A 24,253-nucleotide genomic window follows, 5' to 3' on the forward strand; every position below is an offset into this window, starting at 1 on the left:
AATTTGCTCATATTTGGTTTAATCATGTGCCTTATGCTCAAAAATTTGTGTTTTCTAAAAAATGGTTTAAAATACATATAATTTTGTATTGACAGGAATTCAGTTGGAATTTTCTGTTAAAATTTTGATATACTATATGGCAACATTATATAAATAATTTTCACTAGAAAAAATATATAGAGGAAAATAATCACCTGTAGTCTTGCCACTTACAAATAAGCACAATAATTATTTTGGCTTATTGTTTATACAAACATACTGAAATGTTTTCTGGAATAGGAATTATACCATACACAGTTGTCCCTCAGTATCTACGGGGCACTGGCTCCAGGATCCACCAAGAATACCAAAATACATGGAAGCTTAAGTGTCTGAAGTAAAATGCAATGGTTACATTTACACATAACCTACACACATCCTACTGTATACTTTAAATCATCTCTAGATTATTTATGATACCTAATACAATGTAAATGCCATCTAAATTGTTGTTATACTATATTGTTTAGGGAATAATGATAAGAAAGAGAGTCTGTTCAATACAGATGCATTTTAAAAAATATTCTTGATCCACAGAGGACTGATTCCATAGACATGGAACTCAAGGATTCAGAGGGTTGACTGTATGCCATTATGGAATATTTTCCCCTGGTGACAACAATATATTTACACATTTTATTTTCAGCCACAAATAACAAATATGAAATTGAAAATTTTAAAAAAATTATTAAAATAAGGGACCATAAATTTGATGTTCATGCTCTCTCTCAAATTCAGAGTCCTTGAATGTAAAATGGTGCCTATTACTGGTGTTATCAGTCATACCTAGGTTAGCAGTGGGCTGTTTCAATGTCAGGATGGTGGGGAGTATATCGAGCAATTGTTCTGTGTGACATCCTACAAAATCTCTCCCTCAGGGTCCAAAGTGGGTGAGGAAAGCCCTGGGATAGGGAAACACAAAAGAGAGGGAGTTAGGGAGGGAAAATTCTTAACTGGCCGCTTCTTCAAAGGAGCAAGGGAGGGAAGGAACTCCAGGGCTCAGGCATTCAGCTTCCTGCTTGTGCCCCCCACCCCAAACCAAGTTGCTGTAGCGTCAGCCATCATACCAACCCTGTCAGAGAAGGCTGCGTGTGAAGAGGGCTCACCAACTCCCTGAGAACACAGTATAGATCCAAGTATCCCTGAAAGGAGACAGGGAGGAGGGGAATATAGATGTACTATAATAATAAAAATACTGTTCAAAGACCATAATACAATGAAAATTTATATATAATAAAGAGATAGCCAAAGTCCCATTGACTTCCTATGCATTTTAAGCTATATTTACTGCTAACATATTCAGTGAAACTTGCATATCCCTTTGCTGTGTTTTTCATGGCTCCTCCTTCACCAGAGTGAGCCCATTGCCATCCGATACAACAGGAACTGCAGCTTCAGCACATGTCATGGGAATCTTCCTGAGTTCCATATCCTGCCCTCTCTTCCGATGTTTTTAGCTGGTTGGGCATCCCTGGTGACCGTCATGACACCTCAAAGCTAGGTTGTACCTCTATATCCAGCCCCTGGCTGCCTTGCTGTGGAACAGCACTCCCAGAAATTATACAGTGCATAGCGGCTCTGCAGCAGCCCTGATGCACTGCTTACTCGGCTCTAAATTTTAGTGTCACTCCCTAGATGCACTCTCTGAGATGACCCTCAGTTCTATCTGAATACTCTCACCACCCTTCTCTCCCAGCCCAGCTCCTCAGACCCCCCCACTTGTCCATAACAGGAATTCAGACAATGAAATGTAATGAAATTTTGCTACTTTCATTGAGCAAAGGACAGAATTACTGTTACAGTAGCTCACTGAAATACAAGATAAAAGGACCAAGGCAAAAATATTTTATCTAGTAATTATCAAAATATAGCCAGTTTTCCTAGATAGATAGGTGGATAGATAGATAAATGAAGCTTCTCAAAGTTATTTGCTAAAATTTTGCCCACATAACAAATAGAAGAAACCAGATGTAAGCAAATACCTTTGGGCATGAATTTTCGATGGTCACAGAGGACTCTTGTCAAAATTGTTTTCTCCAGCTGTCACCTTCACTAAAAGACATTTACTGTTTCCAGGAAGAATGGTCTTTCATTTTTGCTTAATAGGCAACCATGGAATTCTCTCTCTGTTTCTTTTTAAATCACCCAGCTACCCTTCCCATCTCTGTTCACTTCCAGAATTTTCTGATTGTAGTCTGGGCCTGAAAACACATTTCATCTTGGCTCACTGACCACAACTTTCTTAAAGTTGGCTACTCTCTAAAACTCTGTCTCTTCCATGAAATTGCCCTGAACTCAGTGGAGTTAAGGTATTGATTTCTCACAGACATGTCTTATTTATGCAAACAATTGCCTTATGCCATTTATAATATGTTCTACCCCACAACATCAAAATCCAATGCACACATTCTATTGTTTTGCAAGATGTTAGCCTTGGGGGAAACTTGGTAAAGGGTACATGGATCTCTCTGTTTCATTTTTTTTTACAACTGCATGTGAATCTACAGTTAATTCAAAATAAGAACTTTAATTAAAAACATAATGCCCTTATTTTCTCTATCTTCCTCCCTTTCTCTCTTTAAATTATCCTTTTAAATACACATGTAAAATTTTACATGTAAGGATAAAATTTTTCCTCTGATCCTTTACCTTGTTTACTCTCCCAAACTTTCCAATTTTTTAAAAAATATATTGTGTTTTCAGAGGGGTAGAGACTACGTTTAAGAATAAGGGTACACATTCGGTTGTTTGGAAGAAATTTTATAATGTATAAAACAATCTCCTATGTATCTTGGCTGTTTCTCACGCTATGCTTGAAACACCAGAAATCCATGTAAACTGTAAAACAAACTGATGAAAAAGCCAAGTCCCTTTCTCCACTTCCATCTCCTATTCGATCCAGCCCCACCCACTGTAGAGTAAGGCAGTTCCTGAGGTCAAACTCCTCAGTCACAAGACCTCACAGACTTTAGTGAGTACAGATATCCAAACCAGGCTGATAATTCCAAAGTAAAAGATGCCCTAAAAGCCAGAGAAAAACAGGGATTTTGTTCACTACATTAAATAAAAATCTGAGAAAACCAGAGCAATTCCTGCCAAGTATAATTAAGATGCTGGGAGAAATGACTCAAAAGAAATATACCTGCCTTTCTCATTCTACTTTGTATTGACCTTTCTGAACTAAGGTGCTGACTTGAAAATGTTATACTCTTGCTGGAAGTCTGCTTTAACTATCAATACAAATATTCTTCAATCCTTTACAAATACCGATTTTCATGAAGAATAAGATACATCACAACAAAAAATCCTGTAATCTGTATGACCAGGTTAGAACTCCATTTTTTTTTTTAAATCAAAGACTTGATTTTCACACTTTCTGTGGAATCCTAGCATTTATTATATAGTCTGGGCCATTGTTTCTCCATAATAAGGCCAGATACCTGAAGTCTCATAAAGTCAGAAAAAAAAACTCAATAAAATTTTTCTTGATTTTCTGTAAGTGTGTTAATAAGGGCAGTTCCTATGTGTTGGAGGTTAAAAATGTGAAATGTTAAACTTAAAAATAAAAGTCACAGTGTTGCCAGTCACAATGTGACTATCTTAATACATAATATCTAACTGGCCTCTTTCTCAAGTACTGACACCGAGTCATCACACTTCACTTACTTTCCCATTTTCCCCTGGAGGGACGTTTCTGTTTTGTCAACCTGGAAAACACATAGTTTGCTGTCATATTGGATTCAGATTTAGTTGGGTATGAAAGTGATACATCAATATTCTAGTATGTGAATTTTCTTTTTATGGGAAGGAAATCTCTTATCTTTGCTTGTTCAGAAAGTCTCAACTCAAAAAAATGAGGCATTCGTTTTTATCCTTGTACTATAGTTTTATGATGGAAACTGTCCTCCTTGTTGTTACATTTATAAGCACCTCCTAAGCTCCATTTTAGGACAGCTTCAGTGCTCTCTAATTTTTATAATCTATAGTCCAGATCAGAATCTGCTGGACCAAGTGAGGATAAAAATGAATGCATTTCCGAATTCAGTGCAGGATTTGGGATGCCCAGGATTGAAAAACATAGATGTGTTAAGCGGATCTGTTTTAATATCCAGAAAAGTCATCCCTCAGCCTGGGCAAGATGATCTTGTGCTCATTACTTTACTTCTCAGAATGGAGGTGATGCATAAACCACAATTTTAATTTGCTTTTTTTTGTGCGTGTGTAGAATAAGCAACAAAATTTCAGTGGCTGTGATTATTATAATATTGCCATAAACCTCTCTAATGAAATGCCAGCAATGTTGAGACAGCTTTATTCAGGCATAGGTCAAAATAGCCATGCATATCAGTACAGGGCGATAAATCCTGGGCTCCAAACAATAACACTGGGCCAGAAAGGAAGCAGATATTAAGGAAACAATTATTTTATTAATATGCATTTATGTAAGGCACTTTAGACACAGGCAAGGTAGATGATTACATGAGTTAATTAATTAATTAATTTTAGGTCATTTAGAGTACGTAAGGACATATGAAACACATTTTTGTGTCATCAAAAAACTAAGAATCCCTTGTGAGAGGCCTCTTATAGCTATGAGAAGATAACATGTAATGCAAAGTGATAATTGATAAGTGTAGACAATAAGTGCAATTGGAGTTCAGAGAAGGGACAGATCACTTCCAGACAGATTAACTGAGCTATATTTCATGAAGAATGTGATATTTTAGTTGAATATGCAAATTAAAAGATTAAATGTTTGTCAAGTGCCTATCGCATGCAGTGCCTGCTCCTGAGCTCTGCGTGGGTATCAAGAAAATTTATGTCACAGTCTTGCCCTAGTAAAGTCTATAATGTGGCCAAGAAAATGACTCATAAACATATAAAACACAAATAACAATCAAAGATCTATTTCAAGGCAATGCTAGAAGTGATCATGACAGAAGGCAGTCATGATTAGTTGTGCTAATTAGTTAATGCAAACAATTAATTGCTTTAGACATTAGCAAAAGGAGGCACTCACTTCCCTGACCTGTTGGCTGCATTTGACAAAAACAGTGCCTTCTGTCTTCCAGGACTCTACACACTCTTTGTTCTCCCCCTACCACTCTGGCTGCTGCTTTTCAGTCTCCTATGCTGGTTAATCCTCATCTATAAACACTAAAGTAATTGAGGGCTCCGTCTGTGGTCCTCTTCTCTCTTTTGTCCACATTAGCTCTGTTGCAAATCTGATGTAGTTCATGGCTTTAAATCCCATCTACATGCTGGTGATTGACAAATTTTTATCTCCAGCCTAGACATTTTCCCTGAAGTCCTCCTTTGTTTCTCCAATTCCCCACTGAAATCTCTACTTGATTGTCTACAAGGCATCTCCAATTTAACATGTTCAAAACTGAGTTCCTAATTTCCTCTTTAAAACTTTCTCCCTTGTATTCTATCTCATCTCAGAAAATGGCAGCTCTACCTTCCAGTTGCTCAGGCAAAAATCCCTGGAGTCATCCTTAACTTTTTCTTTCTCTTAATTCCCATATCAGATCGATCAGCAAATTCTTTAGTTCTGCCTTCAAAATTTATCCAGAATTAGACCATGTCTCATCTCCTCTCTTACTTCCACTCTGGTTCAAGAACCTATCAATAACCTCCTGGATTTTTACAACTGTCTTGTGACCCATCTCTCTTCCTCTACCCTGTTTCAACCAAGCAGCCAGAGTGATCCTTTTAAAATATCAGTCAAATTATGTCACTCTTCTACTCAAAACCCTCCAATGACTTCCCCTCTCACTCTGATTAAAACCTAATATACTCATGATGACCTACAAGGTCCTACAGGGGCTGGCCCTCATTCTCACTGATGTCATCTATTTTTACCTTCTGACCTCTTCATTCTTTCTTGAACAAACCAGGAGCACTGCTGTTTCAAGCTCTTTGTTCTTGCTGTTTTCTTTGCCTTGAATGCTCTTCCCCAAAATAACTTCATAGCTTGCTCCTTCATGTCCTTCAAGACTTTACTCAGTAAATCCTTCCTTCACCACCTCAATCTATCTTAGACTGGATTCCTCAGAAGCAGATCCTGATAAAAGGATTTTAGATGGTATTGATTTGGGAGATGATACCCTGAAATAGCAGTAAGGGAACAGGGAAATGAGACAGAGAAAGAAGACAATATAGGGTACATTAATGAGTGGGTTAACTCTGTGGCCAAATAGGGCTCATTTCCCACTGGGAGCTTGGGGAGGCTGTACAGAACACATTGTCCTATGGGAGGAGTATTTACCCTCCTCAATTCCTGTTAGACATTGGCTAAGGGATGCTCCTGGGGGTGTTAATTCCTGGCACTTCTAACCTTGCCTGTGTGTAGGCAGAGCAGGCATCAGCAGTCAGAGAAAGCCTTTAGGTAGAAAATCAGAGATGCTTACACCAGAAGGCCCTTCACATGTCCAAGAATATTCAGAATCAAGGAGATATAAGTAAGGCATTGCCAGTGCTGCAGCCTCCCCAAAATTTCGTATATTCCTTTTGCTGTTTTTGTTTTATCCCTATAATATTTAACCCTATATTTAATACAATATATTTTCCTTACTTATCTTGTTTACTTTTCTCCTTTATGAATCATGAATTTTGTCTCATTTGTTCACTGCTGTATCCCCAGCACCTAATACAGTGCTTTATATATGAGCAGCAATAAATATTTATAGATTGAAAAAAAAAAGAGTGGATGAACAACTTCAGGATGGGTAAGTGATCCAGGAAGTCTTAGAGAAGGGATGGGATTTGCACTGAGTAAACATTGGTTAGGCGGAGGCAGGGTCAGGAAAGCAGCCCAGCAGTGGAGAACCACAGGAGCAAGAGTAGGTGAGCTAACATAGGGTAAGTTTAAAAATGAGTTAATTCCTTTTGATAGTAGCAGATGGTCCTTATAAAAATAAAAATAACTGGAGTAAGACGAGATAGGTCTTGTCCAGGCAAACTGTCAGACTGAGGAATTTGAGATGTTTTCTGTAGGCAACTGGGAAGAAACAAATGTTTTAGAACAGAGGAATTTAAACTGTATTTTAAACCCAATTAAACATGTTTTAGGAAGACTAATCTGAAGTTATTAGTAAGCTGATTTGGGGAAATAGGAAATAAAAATGAGTGTAGAAGCTTTTTCAGAGGCAGAAACTGGGGCCTGATAGAGTTTTACAAAGTGACTAAGAAAAGGCTAATTGAATGTTGGAGATAGTGTGGTTAAGCTATCAAGATCAGACTTAGGGATGACAGAGGGGAGAGCCTGCATTGACCCTAAGGTCTAGAGTCTGGAATTTAGTGGTACAGCTAATAGATGGTGCACCCAAAGACCAGTCCCCACTCCAGGGCTCACGCTTGCTTCCATCATCCTGGGCATACCCAGCAAAATCCAAACTCGGCTGAGTTTTGAGAATCTTCTGGAACTCAGGTGACCTAACATTGGTTTGGGCACCTTGGATTTTTGACAAAGGTAGTTGCTCAAAAAAAAGAGACAAGTGAGAAATTATTAGCAATTTAAAAATGTTTCCAGAACTGGCTCTGCTTCCTAAAATCAGCACTCACTCCTGCTCCCTTCCTTATCCTTACTGTCTGTGGTTCTTGGGATTCATACCGCAGCTTAATGCTGTGGGGAGCATCAGTCTACTTAGTAGTGCAAAGATCCCGCCCTGTCTCCAGATGAGGACTCTGGTAGTCTCATCATTTCACAGATCAATGAACATCTGAAGCACTTGTCTAGTTTGGGAACTGCCTTTAGCAGCTAGCAGTTTGGTAAAAATTCATTCCACAGTTTTCCTAAAAACAACAATAATAGCTACAATATATTGAGTACTTATTAGGAGCCAAGCATTATTCTAAACAACTTGTTTATATTAGTTAATATAATCCTCCCAGCAACTTATGAAGCAGGTTTAAGTGTTACTACTTGACTAATGAGGAAACCAAGGAACAAAGAGGCTAAGTAACTTATCCAAAGTCACACAGCCGGAATGTGGCTCCTCCTTGACACCTGCTCACCAGCCAGCTCCTGACCCTCGGGAGGATGGGTGAGGAGAGGTAAGGGAGTGGGAAGGTGTACTTGAACTGATACCATCATAGACTAGCTTTACATTCTTTGGATTTTCTAGATATAATAATGTGGCACTCTTACAGGTACTTTCCTGGCCTTTTTCAGGCTATTCCCATGATGGTGGTGTTGGGGAGATTCTCTCTTGAAAGCCACTCGATCCAATTGCATCTGTCCCAGTTGGTGATTTGCAACTCTTTCCTGAGCCCCGAGGCATCCAGAGTGTACCTTCATATTCTGCCATTCAGCCTTGCAGGCAGAGTCATAGATATGTTTATACTAACTTCCACACCTCACAGGGTCCGCAGCTGGTCCATAGGAAGCATTCAAGCATCCCTGACCCCCAAGACCTGTGGGAATACAGATTCATCCCAACACAGCCATCACTTTCCTACTGCCACAGCTCCTTTAGGTTTCTCAGGTATGAGCTCAACAGAGGTGACTTTGAAACAGTTCACTGAACCTTCTTTTGCAAGTTCTGCATATGGCAAACCATCTCCCACTCACTTTGGTATCTGATAGCTAAGAAATTGATGCCTCAATTGAAATTCAGGCAGGAGGTGTTTGTTTTTTAACCTTTTTGGTATGTTTACTATCTTCATGGGATTCCATGGAGACATCCTGGGGAAGAAAACATGATATGGACTAGCATAGTATGTGCCATGAAATCAAACAGCTCCTGGAGTGCCATGCTGCAGGAGGCAAAGCAGAAAAGAGGTGCAGAGGCAAGGCCACAAAGAGCCCCATGCCAGAAGAACTGACTTCATGTGTGTGGGGAAGGGAAACCATTGGAAATTTAAACAGTAATGCTTAACTTAGATGTCATGATCAAGTGACATTCCCCAAGGGAAAAAATGTGGGAATTACAGTGGTCAAGTGATTAAATCCTGGAAACACCAGAATTTACAACACAGATGGACTTCATGGATATTTGTTCTATGTTATACCAGTTTTTTGTCCGTAATTCCTGTGTTACTACTCAAGTCTACTGTCACACATCTGTCCACCACAGCTTTTTGAGCCTTCTGTTTCAGCCTTCTTTTTTCCTTTCATTTATCATCTCTAGGAAATTTTTCTTTTCCTTTCTTTTGCAAAAGCATTTCCTCATTTTTCAAATTATTTTCATTGAGTTCTAGTTTTTGTTGTATTATTGAAGATTAGAACTTTGTAATTGTGTCATTAAATCTGGAAAAAAAATGGGTGTTAATGCTAAGTCATCCCTGATATCAGTAATTTCTTTCAGATATTAGGCCTAAAGGATATGGATGCTTGTTGAAAAAGTTATGAGTATTGCTATAAGCTCTCAGTTTGAGTATGTACAGGAAGAAGAAATAAACACACATGTACACACATTCACACACACCCTCACACAGTGAGTACTCAAGTGATCAAAGCAAAAAATGTTTACCCCATTCATCATGCCCAGCCACAAGCCTTTAAATATAATTTTTTGGCTGACATGGATACATTAAAAAATTATAAATTTTTCCTATAATCTCACTGATTGTTCCAAAGAGTTTCCAAATTACTTTCTCTATATTTCAACAATATAAATCATAGTGTTTAGTCTATGCTTTCTAAACAATTTCTGAAAAGATTACAAAATATACTAGCCCTCCAGCTCAAAAGACCTATTTTTTAGCAGGACTGTTTGTCTTTGGAACATTTCATATAAAATTCAAAGTAGGAAAAGGAAGGCAAGACCACCCCAAACCTCTGCTGAGTAACTTCTTTTCTGCCTGTCCCTGTGTCAAGGCAGAGAAGAGAAACAAAGGCAGAGACCTTTAGTCAACTATTTACCTTTTACCCAAGGATACCAATATAATAACTTTGCTTTGCTATTACTAGTCAAAACAAATTTTCTGTTGGACTTTTTTTTATTTTAATTTTAATTTTAAGTTCCAGGGCTGTTGGACTTCTTAACTCAGGGACTTCTCAAGTTTGAACCCAGCCTCTTTCTCTGGCTTTGACTGTTGCCTCTGCCCTTCCTCACACACATGCTGAGATTTCTGTTCCAGAACTCCCACTCCCCTTTCTCCAAAGGGACTAACATCTCTGTGGCTAATGTAGGTCTGTCCACATTAGTATCTTCTGGCCTGGAATGTTTTCTGGCAGTTATCAGGTAACTTAAGCATTTATCTGCAAGATTAGTTAAAAGACTTGCTGTATAGCTGTGATATTGATTCAACTCATAGTCTGACTCAATTAGCCAGTTTCAAATCCAGTTTCACAGCAGGAAATTTCACACATACAAATCAGCACTTTTGAGAAGCCTGATGAAATAATAGCTAGTTTACCCTGAAAAGCTTTGTAATCTAGAAGCCAACTGTCTCAGTAAATGCCATAGTAATGAGTTAATTATCCTAGCCCAGTGATTGCTGGGGCTTTCTGCCAACATCCTTTTTTTCCACTTGCTGCAATTTCTGTCTCACAAGCAGTCCTCTTCTCAACTTCCTCACTAAAAAATAAAACAAAACCTACTTTATCCTCTCAGAATGTCCCCAGTGAGTCTCCACTTCTCAAATGTTTGGTAACCCATGGCAGCTTTCCTCCACTTCCACCTTACTGCAGTCTCAATATCATTGGGTTTTGATGGCTTCAGCATTAATAATGGATCAATCTAATTTAGAGGATGCATCCAGGCCTCACCAAAATGTTGTGTGTGGAACTGTCCTACAGAAGGAGTAGAGGACACCAAGGTTCTATTAGACCAAATCAGATGATGGCCAAGAAGAATTTGCCCTATATTAATTCTAATATAATTACTACATAAGTTCAGAGCCCAGAATTGGGGCCCTATTTGAACCTGGATTTACTGCGAAACTACACCAAATCCAAACACTGAAGACTTTTCTAGAAACAATTTCCAGAGGATGATTTGGTTGGTGGCAATCACCGTGACCCTTGAAAGCAGTGCTGTTTATTTTCTCCCTTCTTCTACAATTGTTGTATTAAATATATATGTCATGCACATATATAGAGAATTTTTAAGTTGTGTGATTTTGATCATCAAATTAGGAGCCCAAAAATATAGTTCCAAATTGAGATCAGGACAGCAATATCCAATTGACCATTTTAAATCCATTGGTTGCCAGAAGAAAAAAGCAATGTTTATTTGTTAATACTTTTTAAAATCCTTTAAAAAATTAATAACTTTAGCTCAGTGATAATCATGAGTGTGAATAAGACTTTAGCTAAGAGCTGATTATAATAATGAAAAGCGTGATCTATCTAGATTTCAAAAATTTATGAATGGTTAAGTACATTACAGTATTTCCACAAAATGTTAAAAATGGTGCAATTGAGGAAAATTACTGACATGAACAGATGTTCACGTTATGTTGTTAAGGCAAAAAAAATTTAAACTATTTGAAGTATATAATTTTTTGTATGGATGTACACACAGACACACAGAGAAAAATAATCTGGAAAAACATATCTGAAAACATTATTAGTGGCTATTTCTGTGTGGTAGAATTACAGGTGACTGTATTTTCTTTCTTTTACTTTCTTTTGTCTACTCATCCTTAATTTTCTACAGTGACATGAACTACTTTTATAATAATAGCCTAATTTATTTTTTCAAACAATGTTTGTTCCTAGACTTCTTTACAGTGTTACTTTTAGAGATGTTAGTGGTTGGGGGTCTGCAGGACACCTAAGAAAGTTTGGTTTTTCCTCCCTGTGATGGGGTTCAGGCCGATTGATCCAGTGCTCATTAAACAGAAGCCTATAAACAGGCATGTCGCAGGTGTAAACTAGAGGAAGATTGCTTCTGTCAGCAAATTAGCCAGTTATACCAATGGCCAAACTAAGCAACCCAGTGTGCCTTTGCAGATAAAATTAAGGATAAAATTATAAAATATCCATGTAATTGTTTTGAACAACTAGATTGGTAATTTTTTCCCTTTAAACCACTTTTGATCTTTGCATGCTTATTATTCAGAGCCTAGTGAATTGATTACAAAGAATATTCATTTTTGACTCCTACAAGAGTAAATAGATCATGTGCATTGTACAGATTCAATTCAGTTCAAATTTTTAAACTTTTACTGAGTAACTATGCACATACCCAGAACCGTGTTAGACACAGTAGAGTACTCATAAAGGCAAATGTCTTAGAGGAACTCACAGTTTTGTCACAGAGACAGATAAATTAGTAAATATTTCTGATAAATAGAATAGAATGGGCTTCCATATAAACAGGGAGTAATTCAAAGCAAGAGTCACGGAAGTGAGGGAGAAAGAGAGGTTAATTCTAACTAAGGAACAGGAAATGTTTCCTAGAGAAAGTAAATTTTGGCTACAATTAAAAGTGTATTAATCTTCTTTGGGTCATAGATAACAGAAATCAAGTTCAAACTAGCTTAAATAAAAAAGACAGTTTGTCGGCTTATGGAATAAGGATTTCTTGTTTAGGCAAGGCTGGATCCAAGAGTTAACAAGACTTTGCCACCAGGCTTAGCTTTCCTCTTTGTGACTTTTTCACAGACAAGTTCTCCACAAAGATGACTGCCAAAGATAGAAACTTACATACTATTTTTGTCCAGTTAGGCTTCTATTTAAAAAAAAAAATGCCATAAACTGGGTAACGTAGGCAACAGAAACTTATTTCTCACAGTTCTGGAAGCTGGGAAGTCCCAGATCAAGATGCCAGCAGATTCAGTGTCTGATGAGGGCCCGCTTTCTAGACAGCCATCTTTTAGCTGTAGCCTTTTAAATTTGTTAAGTAACCTCCATGCTATTTTCCATAATGGCTGTACTAATTTACATTCCTACCAACAGTGTGCAAGAGTTCACTATCCTCCACATCCTCACCAATACTTGTTTTCCTTCATCTTTTTAACAGTAGTCATTCTAACAAGTATGTGGTCATATCTCATTTGATTTTAATTTGCATTTGTCTGATGATAGTGATATTGAGCATTAAATACCTATTGACCACTTTCATGTCTTCTTTTGAGAAATGTCTATTTAGATCCTTTGCCCATTTTTGTAATTTAATTTATTTTTATTTACTTATTTTTAATTTTTATAAATACATAAAACTTGTACATATATGCAGGGTACATGTAATATTTTGATACAAGTATACAATGTGTAATGATCAAATCTTAGTAATTGGGATATTCATCCCCTCAAACATTTATCATTTCTTTTTAAAATTTATTTTCAAGGATGGTTTCAGAACATTTATAATTTTGTTTGTGTTGGGACATTCCAAATCTTTTCTTCTAGCTATTTTGAAACATAACAATAAATTATTGTTAACTATAGTCACCCTGTATCTTCTTTCTTTCTTTTTTTTTAACTTTTATTTTAAGTTCATGGGTACATGTGCAGGATGTGCAGGTTTGTTATGTAGGTAAATGTGTGTCATGGGGGTTTGTTGTACACATTATTTCATCTCTCAGGTATTAAGCCTAGTATCCATTAGTTTTGCCCATGTTTTAATGGGATTATTTGTTTTCTTACTGAGTAGAGCTCCTTATATATTTTGCATATTAACACCCCTTATCAGATGTGTGGTTTGCAAATGTATTCTCTTGTTTCACAAGTTGTCTCTCAACTCTGATTATTGTTTTCTTTGCTGTGCAGAAGCTTTTAAGTTTGATGGAATACCATTTGTCTATTTTTGGTTTTGTTTCCTGTGATTTGGGGTCATATCCAAAACATAATTGCACAGACCAATGTCATGGAGCTTTTCGCCTGTGTTTTCTTCTGGTAACTTTACAATTTCAGGTCTTACGTTTAAGTCTTCATTTTGAGTTGATTTAGTGTGAGGTAAGGGTCTAGTTTCATTTTTCTGCATGTAGATAGCCAGTTTTTCTAGAACCATGCATTGAAAAGACTGTCCTTTCCCATTGTGTGTTCTTGACATCTTTGCTGGAAATCAATCAACTGTAAAAGTGTGGATTTATTTCTGGGCTCTCTATTCTGTTGCATTGGTGTATGTGTCTGTTATTATGCTGGTACCATGCTGTTTTGATTGCTATAGCTTTGTAGTAGATTTTGAAGTCACTGAAAACTACTTAACATTGATAAAAGAATTTGAAGAAGACATGGATAAATGGAAAGATATCTGGTGTTAATGGATTGGAAGAATTAATACTGTTAAAATATCCATTCTACCTAAAGCAATCTATAGACTAAATGCAATTCCTATTAAAATTTCAATGACGTGTTTCATAGAAATAGAAAGACAACCTTAAAATTTATATGCAACCACACAAGACCCTGAAGAGCCAAAGCAACCTTGAGCAAAATGAACAACGCTGGAGGCATCACATTACCTGATTTTAAAACCTAGTAATTATTTAAATGTAATGGGAACTGGCTATTTGAAGTATATCTTGCGATAAGTACTTTTGTAAAGCAATAAATTAAATTGCCAATTGAAACACTGGCCTTTAATCTAGAACCAGAAATACCATTTGACCCAGCAATCCAATTACTGGGTGTATACCCAAAGGAATATTAATCATTCTACTATAAAGACACATGCACACGTATGTTTACTGCAGCACTGTTTACAATAGCAAAGACATAGAATCAACCCAAATGCCCATCCATGATAGACTGGATAAAGAAAATGTGGTACATATACACCACGGAATACTATGCAGCCATAAAAAGGAATTGGATCATGTCCTTTGCAGAGACATAGATAAAGCTGGAAGCTATCATCCTCTGCAAACTAACAAAGAAACAGAAAACCAAATATGGCATGTTCTCACTCGTAAGTGGGAGCTGAACAATGAGAACACATGGACACAGAGAGGGGAACAACACACACTAGGGCTGATTAGGGGGTGGGTTGGGAGAGGAGGGAACTTAGAGGATGGGTTAATAGGTGCAGCAAACCACCATGGCACATGTATACCTATGTGACAAACCTGCATGTTCTGCACATGTATCCCATTTTTTTCAGAAGAAAATTTTAAAAAAGAAACATTGGCCTTTAATTTTTATGTTTTGTAAGTCTGAATTATTATATATTGACTTGACTTAGAATAGTGTGTACTCAGACTGTCTTTTTTTTAAAAAAATGAATTTTAATCCATTTAAAATGTAATTCAACTTAAGCTTTTAGAGCATTACCTGTTTCCAGTGAATGATTAATAAATATAAATACATGCTTCCTTGAATTTATATCAGTAATCATAAAATCATCTATCAGTTTTAAAAGTCTACGTGTACCAGGCATTTGTTTGTTCCTTGGCATAGCAATGATTGGATATGAATTCATTTTATGATTCACAGAATCCCCATGGGCTCATGGTGATATGGGCGTTTGAAATCAGGCCAATTGATGTTTTAATCCTTTCTGTCCTTCAGGAAGAAGTGGAATTAAAATCTATGTTTTTGTTATTTAGTATTTGTTGCACTAAGCTAAGATTACAGATAAAACGTAGAATTAGATCCTTGCTAAATGGATTCATAATCTAAATTAAACAGATATACAGGAAACTTACCTTGGGAAATAAATTGTAGGAGTGACAAATTGGTGAAAAACTCAGGAACAAACCAAAACATCTAAACAGAGATAGTAAAGTACTCTATTATTAATATTTCCTGGTAAAGAACGAAGGCATAGAACAAAAAGGCCAATTTCTGAATCCAGTTCTCCCCTGAACTTCTTGCATAAGTTTGAGAATGGCTCCTCTCTTCACCCTGCATTATTTTCTGTATCTTCAAGATGGTTCATCCTTTACAAAGAAGTTGGAGTCATGTATGAAATAATAAACATGAAACACTTCAGGTTTCTCAGAATAAAGTTTCCAGAGCAAAATGAAATAATAACAGGGATACACTGTATGATTTACTGCTGATAGTTTATCTTATAAAGCAAGTAAATTAGGGGCTGAAATTTTATATATTAGAAGGATTTATTTCAAAAATGATTTTAAGAAATATACAATCAGTAAATTTGAACTAAACCAATCTATAAAACTTTGATTCATACACAACTTTTGGAAAACATCTTGCATTATTCAGAGTTATTATACCTTTGTGGATTTAATTAATACCCAACACATAAGGCAATTCTTTAGGATAAGTAACGTGCTAAATCAGTGGTACTCAGAGATATATTACATTTGAGCCATTGATAATAATGAAGTATTATTAAATGACAACTTCATGTTAACTACTTAATAATAAATTATTAAATAATAACAAAAATCCATGTAACTGTTATATGCCTTTTAAATATTTTCTGTGATATTAAATATACTTTCTAATATAGAAATTGAAAATCTTGAACCTCTCTAGATTACAAGCAAAAAACCACATGTGCCATCTCCTATTAAAGTGAATGATCAGTTAAGGAATATTTTGTGACACTGGATTAAAGACCCTAAGAACTAATAGTGATTACAATGTAATAATTAGTATGGAATTATAGACAATTTCAGAATACATAAAACTAGTTTTTTAAAAGTTGTCTAATCCTATATTGAAATAAACCACTGCATATAATCATATGAATTTGATTACAAATGAGGCTGTGGGTTATCTTGAGGACAGGATGAATGATGGGAAAGTGAAAAATTTCCCAAGATGGTTGAAAGACTTGTATACAGCAAGACCATATTGCATAAAAAATAACTGACATAGTCACCACATTTTGAAAAGGTGCAATGTGAAGTCATGCTTCCACATTCAATGACAGAATATCCTTACCAAAATAATGTTGGTATCCAATATGGAGAACAGTGGATGGGACAATGTCAAAAAGGGATGGGATAAAAAGATGAGCAGGTTGCTTTCTTCCTTACCCCTTGAATAGACCCCACACACACCTGAAGAAACTGAGTCTGAAATAATGGAAAAAAGCTGTAGTTGTTGGCCTTTGTCTGCAGAATTCCTCCATGTCTCCCTTTTATATCCCTTGTTCCCAATTCCCCTAATTTCTCGGCACATTTTCTTTAATTGGATTCTCTGTCTCTTTCATTTCCCTAACTTTGCTGAGCTGGTTTTAAGCCAGCAACTCTGATTTTCACTTGTGCTACTCCTCCATGAATTGATTATTGATGAATTAATTATCCACCTATGACCTCATTCACAATAAGTCATGAGTAAAAGGCACCTACTCCTGTTCCCTGATGTAGCCCAGTAGAGCCTGCACCAATACGGCTGTGGCCTGACCAGTCACTATATGATTATGAAAGGAGATCCAACTTAAACTAAAGGGAATTATTTTGAATAAGATTCATCAAAATCAGAGCACATATCTCACCATATTCAGATAGCTGAGGATAGTTGTCCATCCCTCTACTAACCAATCACTACCTATAACACAGTCTGGATTCTTTTGTAATTCTTGGTACATAGAAGCTTCTCAGAAATTATTTGATGAAAGGATGGATAAATGAATAAATAAATTATTATAAACACTTGCTATAAGATCTAAGAATAATTACACTGGTTGTTAAGGGTGTGCATGAAATAACAAAATATAATGAATCCTTAATTAGTAGAATATATTTAATGATTTCCATTTACATTTATATCAAGAAAAAAAAAAGGAAAAAGCAACCCAGCACATCTACTTGTCATCACTTTTCAAACATCTGTGGTTTAAAAAACAGCTTTGAAAATAGTTACTTGCCTCGGGTAAGGTCTGACTTCTGCTGTATAAGCAGTAAAATATTCTAAATCCTTACACACTAGTACATATCCTCATAGAGGGCAGTTAATACCAATTAGGCCCAAATCTTCCCATTCTGGTTCTTATAGGAATATATAGATGTATGTTTGATACAAAACATATTCAAAATTTTTTTAAAAAGACAGAAGTAACAGATGCATCATCCCAATTTCTTGGAAAAAAAAAACTGCACTCTAGAATTCCTAAATAAGAATGTTAACAGAAATGGTTAATGGAGACAGCATGCGCTGGCATTTAAAATGCTTACTGTTTAGGAGGAGAAAACATCCTAAATACAGTGCTTCTCCATCAGCTCAATGTTTTTTGTTTCTTCAGATTGATAGGCTGGATGTGGATAGCTTGTTTAGCAACATTGAGTCCGTGCATCAGATATCAGCCAAGCTGCTGTCATTGTTGGAAGAGGCCACAACAGACGTGGAACCGGCCATGCAAGTAATTGGTATGTTTATTCTCTTCTCGAGTTCTACAATACAACAGGAAATAATTTTTTAATAACCTCCCTTTGCTTTGGTTTTTTGTTCCTGACTCACCATGCTTCCCAGGAGATATATAAATGCTAAACCCATCTTTGGGCTCATTGTAATTATGCAGACTCTGTGTTTATTTTCAAATGGGTTTATATCCATTTGCTGAAGTCCCTCAGTAGCACAAAACATACCATTTGCTTTTTAATTTCCAATCTTTCAATCTCTTTGCTTTCCAGATGTTCTGTAATTTTTTTTAATGGCTAACACTTACTTGATCCTTAAAGAATTAATTATTTAAATATACTAATAGCTTTACTGATTTCTCATTACAATGTTTTTTAGATCTTATGCCCATCAATCAATTTTTTTAGATTATAAACTTCTTACCTGAGGAATGTAAAACTATTAAAGGAATGTAAGTTATTAAAAATTTACACAAGTTCTACTTTTTTTCATGCTCTCTTTTTTTCTGTATTATTTACCTTCCAAATATGTTTTTACTGTCAATCAGATATATTTATTTTCTTACTATGGTAGGATTCTCAAAAATAACAACAGAAAATATAATTTGAAAAGTATTGAGCCAAATTTTTATGCTCTCCATTTCTTGGGAATTTCCAAGGGAATATGTGCTATGAATTCCTTAAAGGCAGTTTGCACTTCGAGACATCATACAAACAGTGTCATGTAGGCTAAGAGTTTTTTAAAATTATCGTTTCTCTATTTCACACTTAATATACAATAACTCCTCATTACAAAAGTACTAAAACAATTCAGGAGCACGTAGAGTAACGGTAAAATTTCCCTTCATATATCCCTCCAATGCCACTGCCTTCCCCACAAGTAACCGCTTGTTTGATGTAGATCTTTACTCTGAGATACACACACAAAGACTACACACAAACACTTTATGTCTTTACTGATTATGTCTTTGTTACCTTTTATTTGTTAGAGTTATAAAAAATGTCATGGAACTGGTCTTGTTTAATATTTATAGAGAACCAAAGTTTAATGAGGAAAGCTGATCAAAGAGATGAAATATAGTGAAAGAAATGACTGGGCAATAAGGCCAGCCCACTCAGAAAGATTTCTTCCACAGATAGGTTTAAATTCAATTGTTCTTTGTGATGAAATGTCCCCAACAAATTGTAAAAATATTTCCTAAAAGAAGAACTCTACTCATTACCACACTAATTCATTAGTGTGAATTCATTGGCTATTCATTTATTAATTCAATCAATGAATAGTTATGAAGTAGCAGCATATTCACAAGATTTGGTACTGTACCACATTGCTTGGTATCAAAAGGTGAAAGGGCTCATTTCTCTCTTTCAAAAACATTCAATCAAACAGCTTCTTGAATTGAAGGTGTGGGTATAATACACCATCAAAGCAGTTTCTACACTACTGCAAAAATTGGAGGATAAAGAAAACATTTCTAGATGGAAACTCCAAGGATTCTTGAAGATGTTATTTGGGCTTAAATTATAGATTCTATTTCAACAATAGGGTCCATGTTGAGGAGAAGATTCCAAATAGAAATGACAGCATGAAAAACAAGTGTGAAACAAATGCCAAATGCCAAGTGTGTTTAGGAAATGAAGAGTGATCAAGCTGGAGTGAAGGACTGACGTAAGCAAGAAATGAGAAATGAACCTGAAAGTGCAGAGTAGGGACTGGCAGCATTTGGAAATGAAGTTTGGAATTTACTGTACAAGTAATAAAGAGCCACTAAAAGATTTCTGGCAAGGGTGTGATGAGACACAAAAGTTTCTGGAGAGAGAAAGATATGGTAGGTCTGAACAGCATGCAGAGGAGGAACTGAGTCCTAGACTAGTAAATAGGTTGTTATAAGTAATATAGGCATGTGGTAATAAGCATTGAGACTAAGGGAGATACAGTGAAAATTTTTAAAAATGGGGTCATTTCAAGAGAAATGTAGAAGAAAGCATAAACAAGTTGTTGATTCATGTGCTGAAGTCAAAAACAATTCCAGATTTAAGGTGACCATGTATTGCGGTTTGTCTAGAGCATACTGATTTTAGTGTATTACGTAAGCATTCAGTCCAGTTTAGCATTTGTCATGGACTTTTCCTTTTTAAAAATTATTATTATTATTAGTTGCGTCAGAAGAGGTTTTATAAGACCTTTACATCATACTTCAACTTCTGACACAATCTCTTTTAGTAGAGTGTAATGCGCAGTTAACGGTTCTCACTGTACCACATGGTAAACTCTGAAACATAGTCCATCTCTCCTATGCCAACCTTTTCTAGTCTCAAGGAAAGTTCTATCTTTCTTTGAATTGCCACATGCAGGGAAGTGGCTGATTAAATGATGCTGTTTGGATATGAACAGCTAGAAACTGCTAACTCCTTTCTGTCCTGGTGGTTGTGGATGTGTTGGATGCTGCAGACCCCGCCATCTACTGGGTGTAGCAGCTAGTTGTGTCATGACCCATGCTGGGTGGCCCATGTCATGACCTATGAGAGGCATGAAGCCATCGGGATGCCAGTCAGTGGGGTTAATGGGACACGTTTTTGCAGAATAGATGTAAATAAAATATGTATGGAAAATAGGGCCTGAGAAATCATGCTACAGAGTGTCTAGAGGCTCTTGCTATGGTAATTTGGTTACCTATTGCATGTTATAGATTGACAACTCTTTTACAAATTTTTTGGTTATGTTTCATTCTGAAATAAACCTTTTCAGAAGCAAGAATTTAATATATTCATGTTTGTATTAGTCCGTTTTCACACTGCTATAAAGAACTACCTGAGACTGGGTAATTTATGAAGAAAAGAGGTTTAATTGACTCACAGTTCTTCAGGCTTAACAGGAAGCAAGCCTGGGAGGCCTCAGGAAACTTACAATCATGGCAGAAGACAAAGGGGAAGCAAGGACCTTCTCCACACTGTGGCAGGAGAGAGAGAGCACGCCAAGGGGGAAGTGCGATGCACTTTCAAACAGCCAGATCTCATGAGAACTCACTCACTATCACAAGAACAGCAAGAGGAAAGTCCACCCCCATGATTCAATCACCTCCCACCAGGCCCCTCCCCCATCACCTGGGGATTACAATTCAAGATGAGACTTGGCAGGGGGGATACAGAGCCAAACCATATCAATGTTTTAGAAAAATTTTGATTTTCTTTATCTCAAGAAAGTTGCTGAGCCTATAACACACAAAATACCATCCATCAAAGGGTCCTCAATGCTATCATTGACCATAGACAATCAGAAGATAGAAATCTGCTGAAGCAGCAGCAACATCTATGTCAAAGTTTAGTCATTATTTTTAAAAGACTGTGCTCTAAGCAAGTGATTAAATGCATGCAGCTGCTTAAGGTGTGTTTACATTTCACTGCATGCAACATGACTTCTCATTTAGGTCAGACAACAGTTTTCCTAGATTAATTACATTCATTTTTTAATTCTGAGTTTCCTTAGGCCTATGAGAAATATAAAACAATGGTTACTAATGAGTTGACGCCGTTAGCAAAAGAGTACTGCAAACAGTTAAATGATGACAGTTTTATATCAATGTGAGCAGATGAATCGAATAATAGTTCCAATAGCAGTTAAAATTTTAAAAATTCAATTCACAGAACCAAAGAAAAGCTTTTAGAAGTTTATCATGTCAATGGTGAATTGTCTGACCTTATTATAAATGCTACTGTCACTTTAAATTAAAAATTAAACGTTGTGACTGCAAATGATAACATAAATACAAATATTAGTGGAGCACAGCATCATAGTAAAACAATGATTTTATTAAAATAAAAATCTATAGAGCAGACGTGTAGTTGAAAATGATTGGTGTATATATGATGAAGTTGTGGAATTTATTAATTGAAGTAAAAACTGTAGTGAAAATTTGCATTTATTTTTATATACACAAAATTAGAGTGAATAACACTACCTGAAGAATAAATTTGATATTTAATTAAAAATAATCTTATGTATGAAACTATACACTCTCTTTCCTGCTGGTCATTAATCAGTCTTTGGAAATGTTTGATTCTTTGAAGCACCACTTTACAAATCAACCAGAGTGTCCTAACATGGCATTGGACTATTTTTGTAAACAAGGCCTCTGAAATTGAATTGCATTTTGTTAAAAATCAGTTGGAAGTCTTTAGTTAAGGTATTCATCAAATGGAGAAAATAACTTCAATTTTTAATCTTTACAAATAACAATTATTAAAAACAAAATTGCAAATAGGAAGACATTGAAATGTATCCCTATGAAAACAAGGAGTAAGTTTAAAAAAAATAAGCAATGAGAGCTCATGTATACAATATTTAATTTTGAAAGTCCATAATCATGCTTTGGAAAATCTGACTTATGAAGAGAAGCCTTTGATGGAGCTCCTCTTTAGTAGGATAAAGTAATATTCTGTACCAGATTTCACAATCTACATTTGGGAAAATATTCCAAAATTACAAATAGAAACAACTTACTTGGTGAGTTTTATTTTGAAAAAAAGAGAGAGAGAATGAAAGAAAACAATTCAAATGGAAGCAAAAAGATAATGCCTATAAAAATATTTCAGCTCAAATATTTACTTGTTTTAATATGTATAGTAATGAGAGTTTTAAAAGCTTCTATTTACCATAATTTCCTTTGAGCTCAATAGATATTTCCTTGCTTATAAAGTATTTTCTCAGTTTTAAATATTATGGTTTACAAATTTCAGCAGTAAAATAAATATGCTGATATTGAATTATAACCCACAGAAATATCAATGAGTTCTTGCTGATATAAATAAATGTGGAGAAAGGACAGCTGTCCATTACAGATTTTAATTAATAAATACAGAGAGAAAGAAGAACGGCTGGGCATGGTGGCTCACACCTGTAATCCCAGCATTTTGGGAGGCTGATGTGGGCGGATCACGAGACCAGCCTTACCAACATGGTGAAACCCTACTCTACTAAAAATACAAAAATTAGCCGGGCGTGGTGGCACGCACCTGTAGTCTCAGCTACTCAGGAGGCTGAGGCAGGAGAATCGCTTGAACCCAGGAAGTGGAGGTTCCAGTGAGCTGAGATCGTGCCACTGCACTCCAGCCTGGGTGACAGAGCGAGACTCCGTCTCAAAAAAAAGAAGAAAATGGAAAATCAAATTCACGTTACATAAACACCACAGTCAAATATTGCAGACAAAATCTACTGGTTGATGCTATGTTTAGTGGGTGAAAGTTAGAGGAGAAATATACTTTTCATAGTCTCAAAACTTTCTCCCCAAGTAATTATTAACCTCAAAGGGAAAGCTGGTAACTTTACATTGAGAAACCTAGCAGGGGCCACCTTTATCTAGAGATCTAGAGTTAATTTTCCTTCTCTGACAATCGTATTTTGATATGTAAGATGTTAATATTGGTGAAGCTGGGTAAAGAGTATTTGAAAACTATTTGCACTATTTTTTCAACTTTTCTGTAAATCAAAAATAGTTCAAAATAAAAAATTGAAAACTATGATTTACAGAGAAAACTCAATTGAAGATGTTCATACTTTCAGATTCACTAATCATAGAATTCCAACTTTGAGGAAAATTACAGAAAATTTTATTTAAAAAATTAAGACAATGAGGCCATATTTGAAAAAGAATCAGTTGGAGTCTCATTTTGATATCCTTATCCTTTGTATCTGGGCTGGCTTTGCGACTTGCTTTGATCAATGAAATGAGGCAAAATGATGTTCTACAAGAGCATTATCACTTCTGCTTTCTGCTTGTGAGGGGAGAGGCCCAAACTGCCCAGCCATTCCAAGCAACACAGCCAAGGCCTCAGGCTTGAGAGTAAGGTCCTTGTCAGCTGGCCAGCTGGCCCCCAGCCAGTCCACCAACTGACGGGAAACACAGAAGTAAACCTCATCAAGGCCAGTTAAATGCTGCCCAATTGTTGACCCATACAATTGTGAGCAAACGAACAGTTATTGTCTTAAGCTTTTAAGTTTTGGAGTGATTCTTTTTTTTCCTGTGGTAATTGCTAACTAATACAG

General features: G+C 36.1%; 1 protein-coding gene across 1 annotated transcript in view; it reads left to right on the top strand.

Annotated features, from left to right (window-relative positions):
* The window catches only part of ARHGEF38 (Rho guanine nucleotide exchange factor 38), a 126,588-nt gene that overhangs the window by 42,622 nt on the left and 59,713 nt on the right, over positions 1-24,253 (top strand). The window contains exon 3 of the mRNA XM_003829971.6: positions 18,096-18,219. Coding sequence (XP_003830019.1) covers positions 18,096-18,219 — 124 coding nt within the window. The remainder of the gene's footprint in view (positions 1-18,095; positions 18,220-24,253) is intronic.

The sequence above is a fragment of the Pan paniscus genome, chromosome 3 (genome assembly GCF_029289425.2).
Source record: "Pan paniscus chromosome 3, NHGRI_mPanPan1-v2.0_pri, whole genome shotgun sequence".
In the NCBI taxonomy this organism is placed as follows: domain Eukaryota; kingdom Metazoa; phylum Chordata; class Mammalia; order Primates; family Hominidae; genus Pan; species Pan paniscus.